The sequence below is a fragment of the Aquarana catesbeiana genome, linkage group LG01 (genome assembly GCF_042186555.1).
Source record: "Aquarana catesbeiana isolate 2022-GZ linkage group LG01, ASM4218655v1, whole genome shotgun sequence".
NCBI lineage: Eukaryota > Metazoa > Chordata > Amphibia > Anura > Ranidae > Aquarana > Aquarana catesbeiana.
This window is the reverse complement of record NC_133324.1, coordinates 836,220,540-836,235,599: the sequence shown is the minus strand read 5'-3', so window position 1 is coordinate 836,235,599 and position 15,060 is coordinate 836,220,540. Positions and strand designations below refer to the sequence as shown.

The 15,060-nt window shown below is 42.6% G+C and overlaps 1 protein-coding gene across 5 annotated transcripts in view; it reads left to right on the top strand.

Annotated features, from left to right (window-relative positions):
• Nucleotides 1–14,658, top strand: part of N4BP2 (NEDD4 binding protein 2) — a 219,002-nt gene extending 204,344 nt beyond the window's left edge. For all 5 annotated transcript variants that reach the window (XM_073608577.1, XM_073608554.1, XM_073608569.1 and 2 more), the window contains one exon: nucleotides 10,841–14,658. In XM_073608577.1, the coding sequence (XP_073464678.1) occupies nucleotides 10,841–10,886 (46 nt within the window). In that variant the 3' untranslated portion in view covers nucleotides 10,887–14,658. The remainder of the gene's footprint in view (nucleotides 1–10,840) is intronic.
• Nucleotides 14,659–15,060: the final 402 nt, after the last annotated feature.

The following is a 15,060-nucleotide window of genomic DNA, read 5'->3' as shown; positions in this document are numbered from 1 at the left end:
CTTGCATGCGGGACGGATGCGTTGGTGATTCCGTGGCATCGGTTCTCACTGATTTACGCATTCCCACCTATTCTGCTACTACCACGACTCCTTCGCAGGATCAGGCAGGAAAGGAAGTCGGTACTTCTGGTGGCCCCCGCTTGGCATGCAGAAATAGTAAGGATGACAGTAGGTTCCCCGTGGACACTACCGGTACGCCCAGACCTGTTATCTCAAGGTCCAGTGTTCCATCCTGCCTTACAAACGCTAAATTTGACGGTTTGGCTATTGAGACCCACGTTCTGAAGAGTCGTGGGCTGTCAGGTCCTGTCATATCTACCTTGATTAATGCAAGGAAGCCAGCTTCCAGGATGATTTATCATAGAGTCTGGAAAGCTTATATAACCTGGTGTGAATCCAGAGGTTGGCATCCCAGGAAATATGTCATAGGTAGAATTCTTGATTTTCTACAATTAGGATTAGAGATGAAGCTGGCCTTGAGTACCATCAAGGGCCAGGTCTCTGCTTTATCAGTATTATTTCAGCGGCCACTTGCTTTGCATTCTTTGGTCCGAAACTTTATGCAGGGGGTGATGCGTCTTAATCCTCCGGTTAAATCGCCCCTAAACCCCTGGGACTTGAACTTGGTCCTGGCTGTGTTACAGAAACAGCCTTTTGAACCAATAAGTCAGATTCTTTTGGTCTTGTTGACAAGGAAATTAATTTTTCTGGTGGCCATCTCTTCTGCTAGAAGAGTATCAGAATTAGCAGCTCTTTCCTGTAAGGAGCCTTATTTGATTATACACAAGGATAGAGTGGTACTACGCCCTCATCCTAGTTTTTTACCGAAGGTGGTTTCTGATTTTCATTTAAACCAAGACATTGTTCTACCTTCCTTTTTTCCAGATCCCTGTTCTCCGGAAGAGATCTCTACATTCGTTGGATGTAGTAAGAGCAGTTAAGGCCTATCTAGGGGCAACTGCTCAGATCCGCAGGACGGATGTTTTGTGTGTGCTGCCAGAGGGTCCCAACAGAGGACAGGCTACCATTTCTAAATGGATTCGACAGTTGATCATTCAAGCTTACGGTTTGAAACAGAAGATTCCTCCGTTTCAGATCAGGGCACATTCCACAAGGGCTATTGGTGCTTCTTGGGCAGTGCATCACCAGGCCTCTATGGCTCAAATCTGCAAGGCCGCAACCTGGTCTTCAGTTCATACATTCACCAGATTCTATCAGGTGGATGTGAGAAGGCATGAGGATATCGCCTTTGGGCGTAGTGTGCTGCAGGCAGCGGTACAGGGTCCTCAGGTCTGATTGCACCCTACTTGGTCGTGGTTCCCCCCCCTCAGGTAGCATTGCTCTGGGACATCCCATCAGTAATTACTGAGGCTCTGTGTCCCGTGATGTTCGAGAAAGAAAATAGGATTTTTTAAAACAGCTTACCTGTAAAATCCTTTTCTTTCGAAGGACATCACTGGACACAGAGGTCCCGCCCCTCTTTTAATACACTATATTGCTTGGCTACAAAACTGAGGTATCCCTGCAAGGGGGAGGGATTATATAGGGGGTTGAACTTCCTGATAGGGTGTGCCAGTGTCCAATCACCAGTGATACCTATATAACCCATCAGTAATTACTGAGGCTCTGTGTCCCGTGATGTCCTTCGAAAGAAAAGGATTTTAAAGGTAAGCTGTTTTTAAAAATCCTATTTTTCCCCTCTTTTGGGATAACCGTGATCTCCGCTTTGAGCGCCTCTCTACTTAGCTCAAAGTCCGTGCCCAGCCCATTCATGTATTCACAAAGTCTAGGGGATAATATATCTTTAAATTTTTTATAATAAAAATTAGTGAATCCATCTGGACCCGGACTTTTGCCTGGGGCTGATTCAGATAATGCTCTATTAATCTCCTCTACCGTTATCGGGCTTTCTAAGTTGTCCTTATCGTTTTCAGTAATCTTCGGGAGGTTAGCTTTATTAAGAAATTCTACTATCTTCTTAACCTGCACTCCATCTTCCCTTATGCTTTTTGCCTACTGAGTATAGATCCCTGTAATATTCCCTGAAGGATTCCCCTATTTCTCTTGTTGTATGAAGCATGACACCTTTACTGTTTTGGATTTTTTCTATGTAGTTTCTGGCTTTTTTCCTTCTTAAGATTTTAGCTAGTAGTCTACTGCTCTTATTTCTACTTTGATAACTTTCTTTTGCCACCTTGTAAAATGCTTTTTTTGTCTCTAGGTCTATACGATCTTTTAATTCCTCTCTTTTTGAACTAGTTTTTGGTAGACCCTCTTAGCTTGGCCCAAACCTTTCTTATGTTCCTGCTCCAGATTATATGTTTCTTCAGTTAATTTTTTAATTTGCTCTTTTGTTTCCCTTTTTCTTCTTGCTCCCATTTTCATTAATATCCCCCTTATGTAAGCCTTGTGGGCCTCCCACAGGGAGGACCCCGAGATCTCTCCTGTATCATTTATTAAAAAATATTGATTTAGTTCCTGTTCTATTTTCTTTACATTTATTGCGTCCTGTAAAAGATCTTCATCTAATCTCCAGGTTGCTGGGGTTCTCTGGGTTTCTGAAACCTACATTCCCATGCTAACCGGGGGCATGATCTAAAATCGAATGTTCAGTCCATATATAATCAATCCTAGAGTACGTCCCGTGCGCTGGGGAGTAGAACGAAAAATCCCTCTTATTTGGGTTCATAATCCTCCATATGTCCACCAGTTGACAGGAAGATATCTTCCGTTTTAACTTTCTCAATTTCTCGTTCATTGTCCCCAGCGCACGCGACGTACTATCTACCTCCGGTACCATACATAAGTTGAAGTCCCCCATCATAATCAGGCCACCCTCTTTAAACTCCATTAATTTTTCCAATGTTGTCACTAGGAAACCACTAGGCTCTTTGTTCGGTGCATATACATTCGCCAGCGTACACCTTCATCCCTCCAGGGAGCCCTTCAGGAAAATATACCTCCCTCCTGGGTCCGTTATTACCTTAAAATTTACCCCTTTTGCTATTCCTATTGCCACTCCTCTTGCCCATTGTTGTTATTGAATCCCCATAAAACCAGTTTGGAAAAACTTTTGACCATAACCTACTCTTTGAGTAACATGTTAGATGGGTCTCTTGGAGGAACACAACCTCAGCTTTGTATCTCTCCAATTCCCCCAGTATCTTTTGTCTCTTCATGGGTTCGTTAAGGCCCTTTACATTATAGGTCAAAAAATTTAACTTCCTCATCTCCTCTCGTATTTTTTTTTATGTTGGACATGCATTACTGAGCTAACTCGAACTATTCCCTTTTTTTTCTGTTTTTTGTTTTTTTTTGTTTTTTTTTTTCTTCCTCTTTCCCTTTTTCTTCCTTGTGCACAGAGTTCCCCTCTCCCCTCAACCACCCCTCTCCCTCCCTCCCCTCCCCCCCAGCCACCTCTTGGCTCCCAATTCGCCAGGCGCCATGGATACCATGGAGCTTAACGAATCTCGTGTTGAGGTGAGAGACCGAGTGTGCCCCTTACCCCCCCCTTGCGTGATGTTTTAAGCAGAAAGGGGTAGTCCAGTATCCACGGAGTCTCCTCCCCCATCCTCCCCGCCGCTCCCTCCCCCTCTATTCCTTGACTGCTCTTCTCCCCCCCCCCCCTCTTCCATAGACTCCAGGTCATTCTTCCTCCCAACCCGGCAAGTCTGGCTCTTTCATATCCAGTCTGTCACAGAAATCCTTCAATTCTTCAGGGAACCTCAATCTTGCTGATCTACCATCTTTTAAAGCCCATTAAACATGCCGGGAACCCCCAACTATATTTTATATTTAAATCTCTCATCTGGTCTAATAGAGGTTTCAGAAGCCTTCTCCTTGCTAGGGTTTTGGGTGCGAGGTCTGTATACACTTGGATCTCTGACCCTTCAAATTTTAGTGGGGGTTTACTTCTCATTGTAGACATAATTGCCGCTTTGTCTTCATAGTACCTGAACCTAATTATTACGTCTCTCGGCCTCTGGTGTTCTGAATTATATAGTCTTCCCACCCGGTGAATCCTTTCTGTTTTAGGGAATTCCACTATCTCCTCTCCCAACAGAGGACCAAGTATTAGGGATATCACCCTCCTCAAATCTTCTCCTTTATTTTCTGGGACTAAACGGAGTCTTATATTTTGTCTTCTTTCTCTTTTTTCCTGATCCTCGATCTTATATAGGATTTTTTTCTGATTTTGTCTGGAAATTTTTATTTGTTCTTTGAGATTCATTATCTCCATTTCTAGTTCCTCTGTTTTTTTTCTCCGTTATTTCTACTCTTTCTAAAAGGCTTCCTAGGTCTGCTCTCACCAGGCCTATCTCTGATTTTATTGAGTTCTCTAGCTTTTTGAGCATATCACTCAATTCCTCTTTCGAAAGCATCTGGACACTTGTTCTTCTTTCCTCCACCCGACTTAATTCCGCTTCACTTTCCATTATTGAGTTCTCCCTGGACTGGGATATCTTGTCCCCAGCTTTATTTGGGGTTCCCCCTCTTCCCTCTGTCCTTGATCCTCCCTGGGCACCTTGCTCCCCACCTTTTGGACTCCCTCCTTGGGACATAAACTGTTTTATCGAACTTCCAGCAGTCTTGTCTTTTGGGGTTTTAGGTGCTCCCCCTTTCCCTGTTTTGGTTGCTGCTTTATTCATCGCTCCCTTCTTTCTTGGCCCTCCTGTTTGTTTCCCCAGTTTTAGATTTAACTTTCTCCCTCCACCTGTGGAAGGAGGTTCTCACGGGAGGGCTGGAGCAAATAAGTCCTTATTCTGGGCCCTATTTCAACCTTCCTCTTCTCCTCTTTATAAGCCTGAATAACCAGGGGGGGTAACAATTCTGTGGCCACGGACCAGATCCCTCCACACACCCGCACCTCAGAGATACCTCAGTCCGTCTCTCCCCACCTTGAGATCTTCTGTTAGCCTTCCAGATCTATATAATTTCACAGTCCTAATATCGTTTTTATATGCAGATCCTTAGTTTGTATATTACTTTCATTTCCTTATTTTACAGAGCCAATATATAAGATGTAATTAATTGCTCTTTATGTTCACCTCCTCTTCAACACCCCCTCTCAAGTTTACCCAGGGTGAACTTCCTTAGTTTCCTCGTTCCCCTTTGTAGATACAAACAGGCTTTAATTACCCAAAACAGCAAAGGGATTCAGATGTGTCATTACCTTTCACTACGATCCTCCTTATTGACTCCTGGTTTCTGAATTAAACAGTATACCGGTATAACACATTATCTCATAGAGAGAGGGGAGAAATACAAAGCTTTCCCTACATTACCAACTCCTTGACTCAGGGGAGATCCATGCAGGTTCCACAACGCCCGGAGAGAGGTGCGGGGGGGGGGACGCCGTCCAAAACCTCCCGTACACGCCGTCTGCTTCTTTGCTTAGCTGCCTCCCTCTGTGTTCTTTGCCTCTTTTCTCTGGTCCGCTCTACAGCGGCGTATGGAGCTCTTTCTCCTCCTCCCTCGTTGGGGTCTCTCAGCGGCGGCGTGCGGAGCGGCGTACAGGGATCTGCCTCTCCACCTCGGAGGTATGCATAGTTCTCCTTATGCAGCGGCAGGGTAGAGCGCGCTTCGGGGATCCTAGGAGAGCCCGCTTCTCTGGCAGACACTCTCACCTCCCTACGTGATGCGCACTATGTCATCACGTCCCTCGAATATTGTATGGATTCTGACCAAATCCCTTTGGGCGAGGAGCACCCCACTCCCTCATCAAGTACCTCTCATTAGTGTCCACTTGTGTCATGGGTGGAGACCTCATGATTCTCCCATTTAGAAGAGTGTATTGCTCTCATGGTTTAGAGATGCAGGATCTCCCAGTCTATGGACAGTGTAGGACCCACTGATCATGGGGTACTTTGACGCAGTAAGTGGGCTTAGCACCATATAGCAATATGGTGTGACCAAATCCCCATATATTCGATAATGTTTTTTGAAAATGTTTAGGTGTTTTAAACTAGCCTTGCTGGAGGTAAATGTCTTTTTTGCATGTGTGCGCTGTAATATTTTCTTCTCAACCTAGTAAAATCTCCATTAAAATCGCTAAAAAAGGGCTGTAGTATTTGGGTCTGATCATAGATACAGCCCAGAAAAAGGGTCTTCTTGCCCAGAAAAAAAAACAAAAAAAAAAAAAACACCACTCTATAAAAGAGTTGGATCGGATGGTCAGGTCAAGAGGAGGTCCCTCAATTCACCTTTGCATGAGGTTGTTAGAAAGGATGGTGGCTTCATTCGAAGCAATTCCCTTTGCCCAGTTCCATTCAAGACTGTTGCAAAACAGTATTCTATTTGCTTGGAACAAAACGATCCAAGCTTTGGACTTGCCAGTGCAGCTGTCCCAAAGGGTGTCCCAAAGCCTCAATTGGTGGTTACTAAAGAATGTCCTAAAGGGTAAATCCTTCAGACCACTTATCTGGAAAGTGGTAATGACAGAGAAGACAACTGTCCAAGGACAGTGTTCAAGAACCGAAAGAGCCTTGCCCATCAACATCCTAGAGATTTGGGCAGTGCATCTGGCTCTAAAAGCCTGGACTTCCAGGTTAAGGGATTGTCCCAACAGGATCCAATCCGTCAATGCCACGGCTGTGGCCTATATCAATCACCAAAAGGGGCACCAAGAATCTCTCAGTGCAGAGAGAAGTGAACCATATTCTAACTTGGGCAGAAAGAAATATTCCGTGCCCATCGGCAGTCTTCATTCCGGGAATAGAGAATTGGCACGCGCACTACATGTGCCGCCAGCAGATTATTCCCAGGGGAATAGTCTATTCACCCCGACATGTTTCGGGCTGTTTGTCAAGGATGGGGGACTCCGGATGTAGATCTTCTAGCATCCAGTGCAACATAAAGTTAGTCAACTTTGTGTCCACAACAAAGGATCCATTCGCATGCAGAACAGATGCGTTGATGATACTGTGGGATCAGCTTTTACTGATCTATGCATTTCCCCCTATTCAGTTGCTGCCTTGACTTCTTTGCAGGATCAAGCTGGAAAGAAAACCGGTAATTCTGGCAGCACCAGCATGGCCCAGAAGGTCATGGTATGCTGAGGTCGTAAAGATGGCAGTGGAGGATCTGTGGTCCCTTCCACTAAGGCCAGACCTGCTCTCACAGGGGCCGATATTCCATCCTACTTTACGAATGCTAAATTTAACGGCCTGGCTATTGAGACCCACATTCTGAAAAGACGTGGGCTTTCCAGGGCAGTTATTTCTACATTAATGCTAGGAAGCCAGCTTCTAGAGCTATATATTATAGAGTCTGGAAAGCTTATGTTTCCTGGTGTGAATCCAAGGGTTGGCAACCTCGGAGATATATTATAGGCAGAATTCTTGCCTTTCTACAAGTAGGCGTAGAGATGAAGTTGGCCCTGAGTACTATTAAGGGCCAAGTCTCAGCCTTATCAATTTTATTTCAAAGACCACTTGCTACGCACTCTTTAGTCCGGGGTTTCATGCGAGGAGTGATGCGGATTACTCCGCCAGTTAAATCACCCTTAAGCCCTTGGGACTTGAATTTAGTTTTGTCAGTGTTACAAGAACCGCCATTCGAACCATTACAGCATGTTCCCTTAGTCCTTCTGACTAGGAAGCTGATATTTTTGGTTGCTATATCCTCAGCAAGGAGGATTTCAGAATTGGCTGCTCTTTCCTGTAAAGAGCCATATTTGGTCAAGATATTGTCCTGCCGTTTTTTTCCAAAACCATGTTGGTTATTCATGAGGACAGAATAGTGTTACGCCCTCGTCCAGGCTTTTTGCCAAAAGTGGTTTCAGGCTTTCATCTGAATGAAGATATTGTACTGACATGGTTTTTTCCAAAACCATGTTCCAAAGAAGAACAGTCACTACATTGTCTTGATGTGGTGAGAGCAGTGAAGATCTATTTAAAAAAAACTGCTCAGATTCATAAGACTGATGTCTTATTTATTCTGCCAGAGGAGAATAGAACAGGCGGCGTCAAAATCCACAGTGGCTAAGTGGATTCGGCAGGTTATAATTCAAACTTATGATTTTAAAGGGAAAGATTCCCCCTTTTCAAGTTAAGGTGCACTCTGCCAAAGCGGTTGGTGCTTCTTGGGCAGTGCGTCACCAGGCCTCCATGTCTCAGATCTGCAAGGCCGCGACTTGGTCTTCAGTGCATACATTTACAAAATTTTATCAAGTAGATGTAAGATGGAATGAGGATATCGCCTTCGGGCGCAGTGTGCTGCAGGCAGCAGTATAATTCCTCAAGGTCTGGGGGTGCCCTACGGGTTGTGTCTCCCTCCCCTCAAGTAGCATTGCTATGGGACTTCCCACCAAGTAATTACTTGAGGCTCTGTGTCCTATGATGTACAATAAAGAAAATAGGATTTTTAAAACAGCTTACCTGTAAAATCCTTTTCTTGGAGTACATCATAGGACACAGAGCTCCCGCCCCTCTGTTTTATGGGGTGAGAGTATATTGCTTATATTGCTTGGCTACAAAAACTGAGGACTCCTGGAAGGAGGAGGGGTTATATAGGGGAGTCAACTTCCTGTATTGGTTATACCAGTGTCAACACCTGAAGGTAGGCCCATAACCCACCAAGTAATTACTTGAGGCTCTGTGTCCTATGGTGTACTCCAAGAAAAGGATTTTACAGGTAAGCTGTTTTAAAAATCCTATTTTTCTAGCTTTGAGGACCTAGGTACAAACTGAACTTTAGATCCAAGGGGCTTCACAGGGATCGATTTGGAGATTAACACACGTAATGCTACATCAGCAGTATTGTTACCATAGGTGTTAAGCCTGGTTTCCCCCAGTGCACCTGTACAACCCACTTGTCCCAAACGTTAACCTGGGGCCTGCATGCCCACCACCTTCCTGTGCTCCCACCCTTATATCTGCAAGCTGCCCCCCTGTTCTCACCACCATAGATGTACCCACACCACCACCCCACTCCTAACACCATATGTAATCCACCCACCCCTCTTGGTTTCAACACCACCTCTTACATCCAACATTTCACCTCCATGCCTGAGTGCCCCCCCCCCCCACACACACTCTGACCACTGCACCCATGCATTCTTCTCACTTCCCTCATGACTGCTCAAGCTGCACCCCCCTCCCCCTAGACACATACACACTACCCTGCAACTCTACACTCTCAACCATTCCTGCTCGAACAACTTCTTTTCTTACCACTGCACAATTACCTTTCCCCCACCAAAGCACATTCACTACCACCACCTCACCTGTAGTCCCACTTCTCACCTCACCTTCTCATTAGTACAGCTGTACACCCAATTCACACCTACATCTATACCCCCTCTCTATCACAGCTGTTACCATATGCCTACCTTATACCCCCAGTGCACCTGAAGCTTTTCCTTCCAACCCTGCTCTCACCCTGAACCTGCAACCCCACCATGCTTGAGCCGCTGCAACCTTGCCTGTTCTGAAACAGGCACACTTGCTAGTGGGTCTTGGCAAGAAGGTATATTCTACTCAAAGCTTTCTTAAGAGCAATGTTTTGGTATGTTCTGAATATCAGCTCACTTTTCTTAACCAGTGGGCAGCTGCTCCAAAGTTCCTAATAACACTGTTGACAAAGGAGGCCAGTAACCCACCAAAAAAATCTGTTGTCTGTGGTTATGTACACAGTAAATTATTCCCAGATATTAAACTTATTTTGCCTTTTTTCTGGAACAGTAAGGGTCCATTCACATCGTGGTGCCTGTGCTTTGTGTTAACACGCCATTAGCTTATTGTGTGTTGCATTAAGGTAGCCCATTTTTAAATGACTGGCTCAACCGTAGGATGCTACTGCCCCCCCTCCCCCACCCTCACATGTGAGCAAATACTAAGTGAGAGAGATACAAAATAACCAGTGCAGAGTAACTTATTCAAACGTTCCTCTTCATCTTATTACCAAAAACTGTGCTTCCTTCAATCCTTCTTCGAGAAGGGATCAGAGCGATTCTGATTGGTCAGTGTCTGCACAGTGACTCGTTCTGCTCTGTCCTTGAAGCATTGCACGGAGAAGAGTGGGGATTTCAAATCCCCAGACTGATGGACTGACTTCGGGGGCACTGACAGCTTAACATCACCATTGGTAAGTACAGAGGAGACTGGGGAGAGGTCCAGTGTTCATTCACCTTTTTTTTTTTTTTTTCTGCAAAGGTGAACTAACACATTAATACACACTGGGTGGAGTGGAGCACAATGAAGGAAGAAGTAATTTTTTTTTTGTTTTATAGGATGAAGAGAAACATTTTAAGATTTTTTTTTTTTTTTTTTTGCATTGGCTATTTTTATCTCTTTCAAAAACACAGTTTATGGAGAAATTGTTTTCTGCATGGACTTTTATATTTTATATGTAACATTAGTTTTGTATTAATTTATGTATGAAGATGTACTTAATATATTTTTTAGGGTAATTATTCACAAATTATCATTTTTGAAAGGTATTTTTCCTTTTTTACATGTTTTTGGTATACATAGAGCATGCTGCATAGAATGGCACAGGATTAGAACACCTGTTGGGCTTTAATTGCTACCTGGGCTCCCATTAGGGAAATGTATCCTCTTTTGGGTTTTCACCAGAACAGGGATGGAGTGGAAATCTTCCAAAGGTGTCAACAATGGATTCTCAAACTTTGGAAGGATTTCCTCTCACTTCCTGATTGGCTATGGACCAGGAAGTGTAGGGAAATCTCCACAATGAGACACAGATGGCAAAACCCTCCCTTTCTCTGTCCAAAATAGTTTTGCCTTTAGTTCTACTTTAATTTGGTTACTGTGGAGCACTACATTTTGAATGATACTCAGTTTGTAATGTTGTCATTCTTTTTTTTTTTTTTATCTAGATTTCAGGAGAAGACATCAGGTGCCCTATGCATCACACTTAAATGAATGGATGTATGAATTAACTTGAAGACAGTTTCTACTGTAAAGTGGAGAGTTTTGACACTTGTGTAATCTGCAGTTGTGTTAAAAGTGTGTGTTGCCAGTGAAGGGAATATATACAAAATAATGTAATCTCTTAAAATTGGGAGATTGAAGGGAGTGTTCTGTTGAACCAACAAAATATGGGAAAATGTTTTCAATAATTAGTTATTTCTTATCTAACAAGTTGGGCATATGTCCTCATGCATGTTACTTTTAAACTTTAAGGTTTTTCATCTTACCCATTTGAGATGTGTCTGGAATGTTCCTCAGTTACACCATTTTATATATATTTTTTTAAAACCTGGTGCTGGGGTTTCATGTATAATCTTTCCTTTCTGAATTATTGAGTACCAATTTTAAAGCAAAATTTTACTTTTCTCTGCTTTGAAACTATTGAATGTGATAGGTATGTGTGAAATTATACCACTTCTGGAATGTAAGGGCTTACACACAAGGGATGGAGACTCAGATTGTCACCTTGTAGCATGGCATTGCCTGCAGGTTGGTTCACAGTCACTTTTATACTTCTGTTTTCTTGCACTCCCAGCTCAGGATCACTTTAGTGGAGAGAATGGAGCTGTGTCCACTAAAGTATGTTGATAGCATAGCAAACTTTGTTGATTATAGAGATCATCATGCATACATCAACATGCATCAGAAGTAAAGGGATGTCCAAGATTAATCTTTAACAGCCTTCAAAACCCTTGATGTCGAGCCCCAGCATTCCTTTCATTTTAGGTGTTCTCACTTTAGGTAAATATTTCCATAAGACCCCTTTCACACTGAAAGCGCCCGTGCATCGGCGGTAAAGCGTCGCTGTTTTCCAAAAATAGTGTCACTTTACTGTCGTTTTAGCAGCGCAATTCGGCTGCTAGCAGGGTGGTTTTAATCCCCGCTAGCGGCCGAAAGGGGTTAAAATAGGGGTCGGCGGCGCTGCCCATTGATTTCAAAGGGCAGGGTGCTTTAGGAGCGGTATATTCACCACTCCTACAGCGCTGCAAAGAAGCTGCTTGCAGGACTTTTTGTGACGCCCTGCCAGCGCATCGCCCCAGTGTGAAAGCACTAGGACTTTCACACTGGGATTGCAGCTGAGGCTTTTTTCAGGTGCTTTACAGGCGCTATTTTTGGTGCTAAAGCGCCTGAAAAACGCCTCCAGTGTGAATGTGTTGTGTTGAGGTATTTTATATGGGGACTAAGATGCTTTCATTAGTTTGGAATATCACTGGTCCAATTAAAGGTTTGACATGTAATGGGCAGGAACAATGTTATTTCAGCCATTAGTATAATATTTTGTAAACCTGTTACCAACGGCTGCTATTAAATTTTTGTTTTTTTGTTTAATGAAATGTGTATTACGCATACATATCAGGAACTGCCATTTTGTGGAATTTCTGCACCCTATCATTCATTAACCTGAAGTTGTTTTTGTGCTAAAAAAAATTAATGATCGAGTGCTAGGCCTCGTTCACATAGAGCATACTAAAGCGTTCACCCGTGGAGGGCCGTGTTTACCCAACCAGGAATGCACAGGTTTTCCATGCATCCCTCTGCAGGCAGTCCCATTGATGTCAATTGAGAAGTAGCCATTGCACGTACACAGCTGCTGCTCACAATTTGACATCCATGTGGGTGCAGGTGCACATCCCTATCAAATTGGGAGCAGTGGCTGTGTCCATGCAGCTGCTCCATCCCAGTTGTCGTCAGTGGGATTGCCTGCACAGAGATTGCTGGAACAATTGTTCCTTTTCATCCCAAAATGGGCACAAATGTTTGCAGACCACAGGGATATTTTACCTGCAAAACAAATCCTTTTATCCTCTAGATGTTGACATTCCTTACTGCGAGTTTTATATACTTTGACAAATGTATCTCTTAATCTGCTTCAGGCACTGAAGGACCTATAGTCCTGTGCCACGAAGGCTCACAAACCTGTGTAAGCAGGTCAGCAAACTGAACATGAAGGCAAAATCACATGGCTGCAGTATTGTATACAAAGTCTAGGAAGAGATTTTGATTAAAATTACAAATATGTAACAGTAAATATCTATTGCTCTAGTCATGGCCATTCATTTTGAATTTAAACAAAGTTGAGACCAGTTTTAAAAGCACTTAGGCCTCGTCATCAAGATATTTACAAAAATAGATATACTTAGCCTAGACACTCCATTGGTCTGAAAACATCTATTTCTTTTTCTTTAATGAAGTGCCCCTGCTTTTTTTATCACTCAGCATTATTTCACATTACATAGAATTTTTAGAAGTTTCAACACATTCAGAAGTTTTGTGCTGGTTTCACTACTTGCCTGAGGATATATCCTTTGGCAACGTCGTGTAGGTAGATCAGTTCACTTGGCACTCAGTATTGGTAATACTGTACATTGTAATAGCCTGACATTTTAAGAGCCTTGGTTAAACTCAAAGATGGCTTTTTCTATTGAAACTATTTCTTTACCTCTGATAGGGCAGAATAACACAAGTGCGTTCCTTCCTTTCCTTCCTACTATGAAAATGGCTATATGCAAACTGCTTAGTAATGCCCTGTACACACGGTCGGATTTTCCGACGGATTGTGTTGTCGCAAATTCCGATCGTGTGTGGGCTCCATTGGACTTTTTCCGTCAGAATTTCCGACACACAAAGTTTGAGAGCAGGATATAAAATTTTCCAACAACAAATTCCGATCGTGTGTACACAAATCCGATGCACAAAGTGCCACGCATGCTCAGAATAAATTAAGACACGAAAGCTATTGGCTACTGCCCCGTTTATAGTCCCGACGTACGTGTTTTACGTCACCGCGTTCAGAATGATCGGATTTTCTGACAACTTTGTGCGACCGTGTGTATGCAAGAAAAGTTAGGCCCAAAATCCGACGGATTTTGAGGTCGGAATGTCCGATCAATGTCCGATTGTGTGTACAGGGCATAAGCTGATGGTCACTGAATCATCTTAAGCTGCCTATACAATAATAGATTTTCTAATGAGCAATTGTACAAAAATTCATGCAAAAATTATCAGTACGATAATGGCTTGATGGACTTTGTTCAAAAGTTCTTCAAAATTTAATTTGCCCTTTTGCATTCGATTTTGGAACAAAAACCACATACACTATTAGAAAATAACTCGCTCTAGAAAAATTTTCCATCCTGCTGCTTTGAATTTTCTCTTCAATGCAGTCAAACAAATGTAGGTTTGACTCCACTGTTGATTAGAAAATCAAACAAACATTCCTAAAAGGAAAAATATGAAACAAAATTCTACTAGTATATAACCATATTTAGTGTAGAAGTCAGTGGGAAAACTTTGGCCGGGAGAAAACCCCATCTTATAGTCAAAGTTGGCTTCAGCTCGCTAAGAAATTTACATATTACCATTTATACCAATTGCAGACCAGATACTTGTTTAAATGATGGTGCCTTAACAGTCGCATGAAGCTTCATGCTTAAAGCACCCATTGGCTTTGATTTATACTATGTAAAAACTTCCATTTATTTCAGCTATCAGTGTTAGACGATGTTTGAACTTGTGGATATCATGCCTGTGTAAAGGCACCCATTTTTTTAGTAGGGTAGAACAGAAGACCGTGCCATACACAAGTGTACTCGTGATACATTCTGTACATTTAACGAAATCCACCACACATGGTGTAAGCAAATATGTACTCCCTTACATTTTACGAAACATTACTTTTTTTTACTTAATTGGGTTTCACTGAGTTGTTTTTTTTTTTTTTTGAGAACACTAGAAAGCAAAGTCACTTTCTTTTTACCTGTTTTAGAACTTCACAGTCATGGATGGCTATATTTTTTTTTGTTTAGGAATAAAGTGTTGGGAAATGGTATAATCCATAGCAACCCATCATATGTTCGCTATCATTAGTCCTTGATTGCTACAGGTTGCTACAAATCTTTTCACTTTGTACTGTAATTAAACAAAGCTAGCTGGGTCCCAGATCAGTATATAACATTGTTTCTTAGTCATTAAAGTAATCATTGAATCATCATTATGTGGGGAGTGGGTCATTTTATTTTTGATTATCTTATTGTCCAAAATCGTTTATACAATATAGTTTACAGTGCTTGAATATCTGTATTTAAGAAGCAACAAACACGTATTATAATTTGTAACTGTTCTAAAA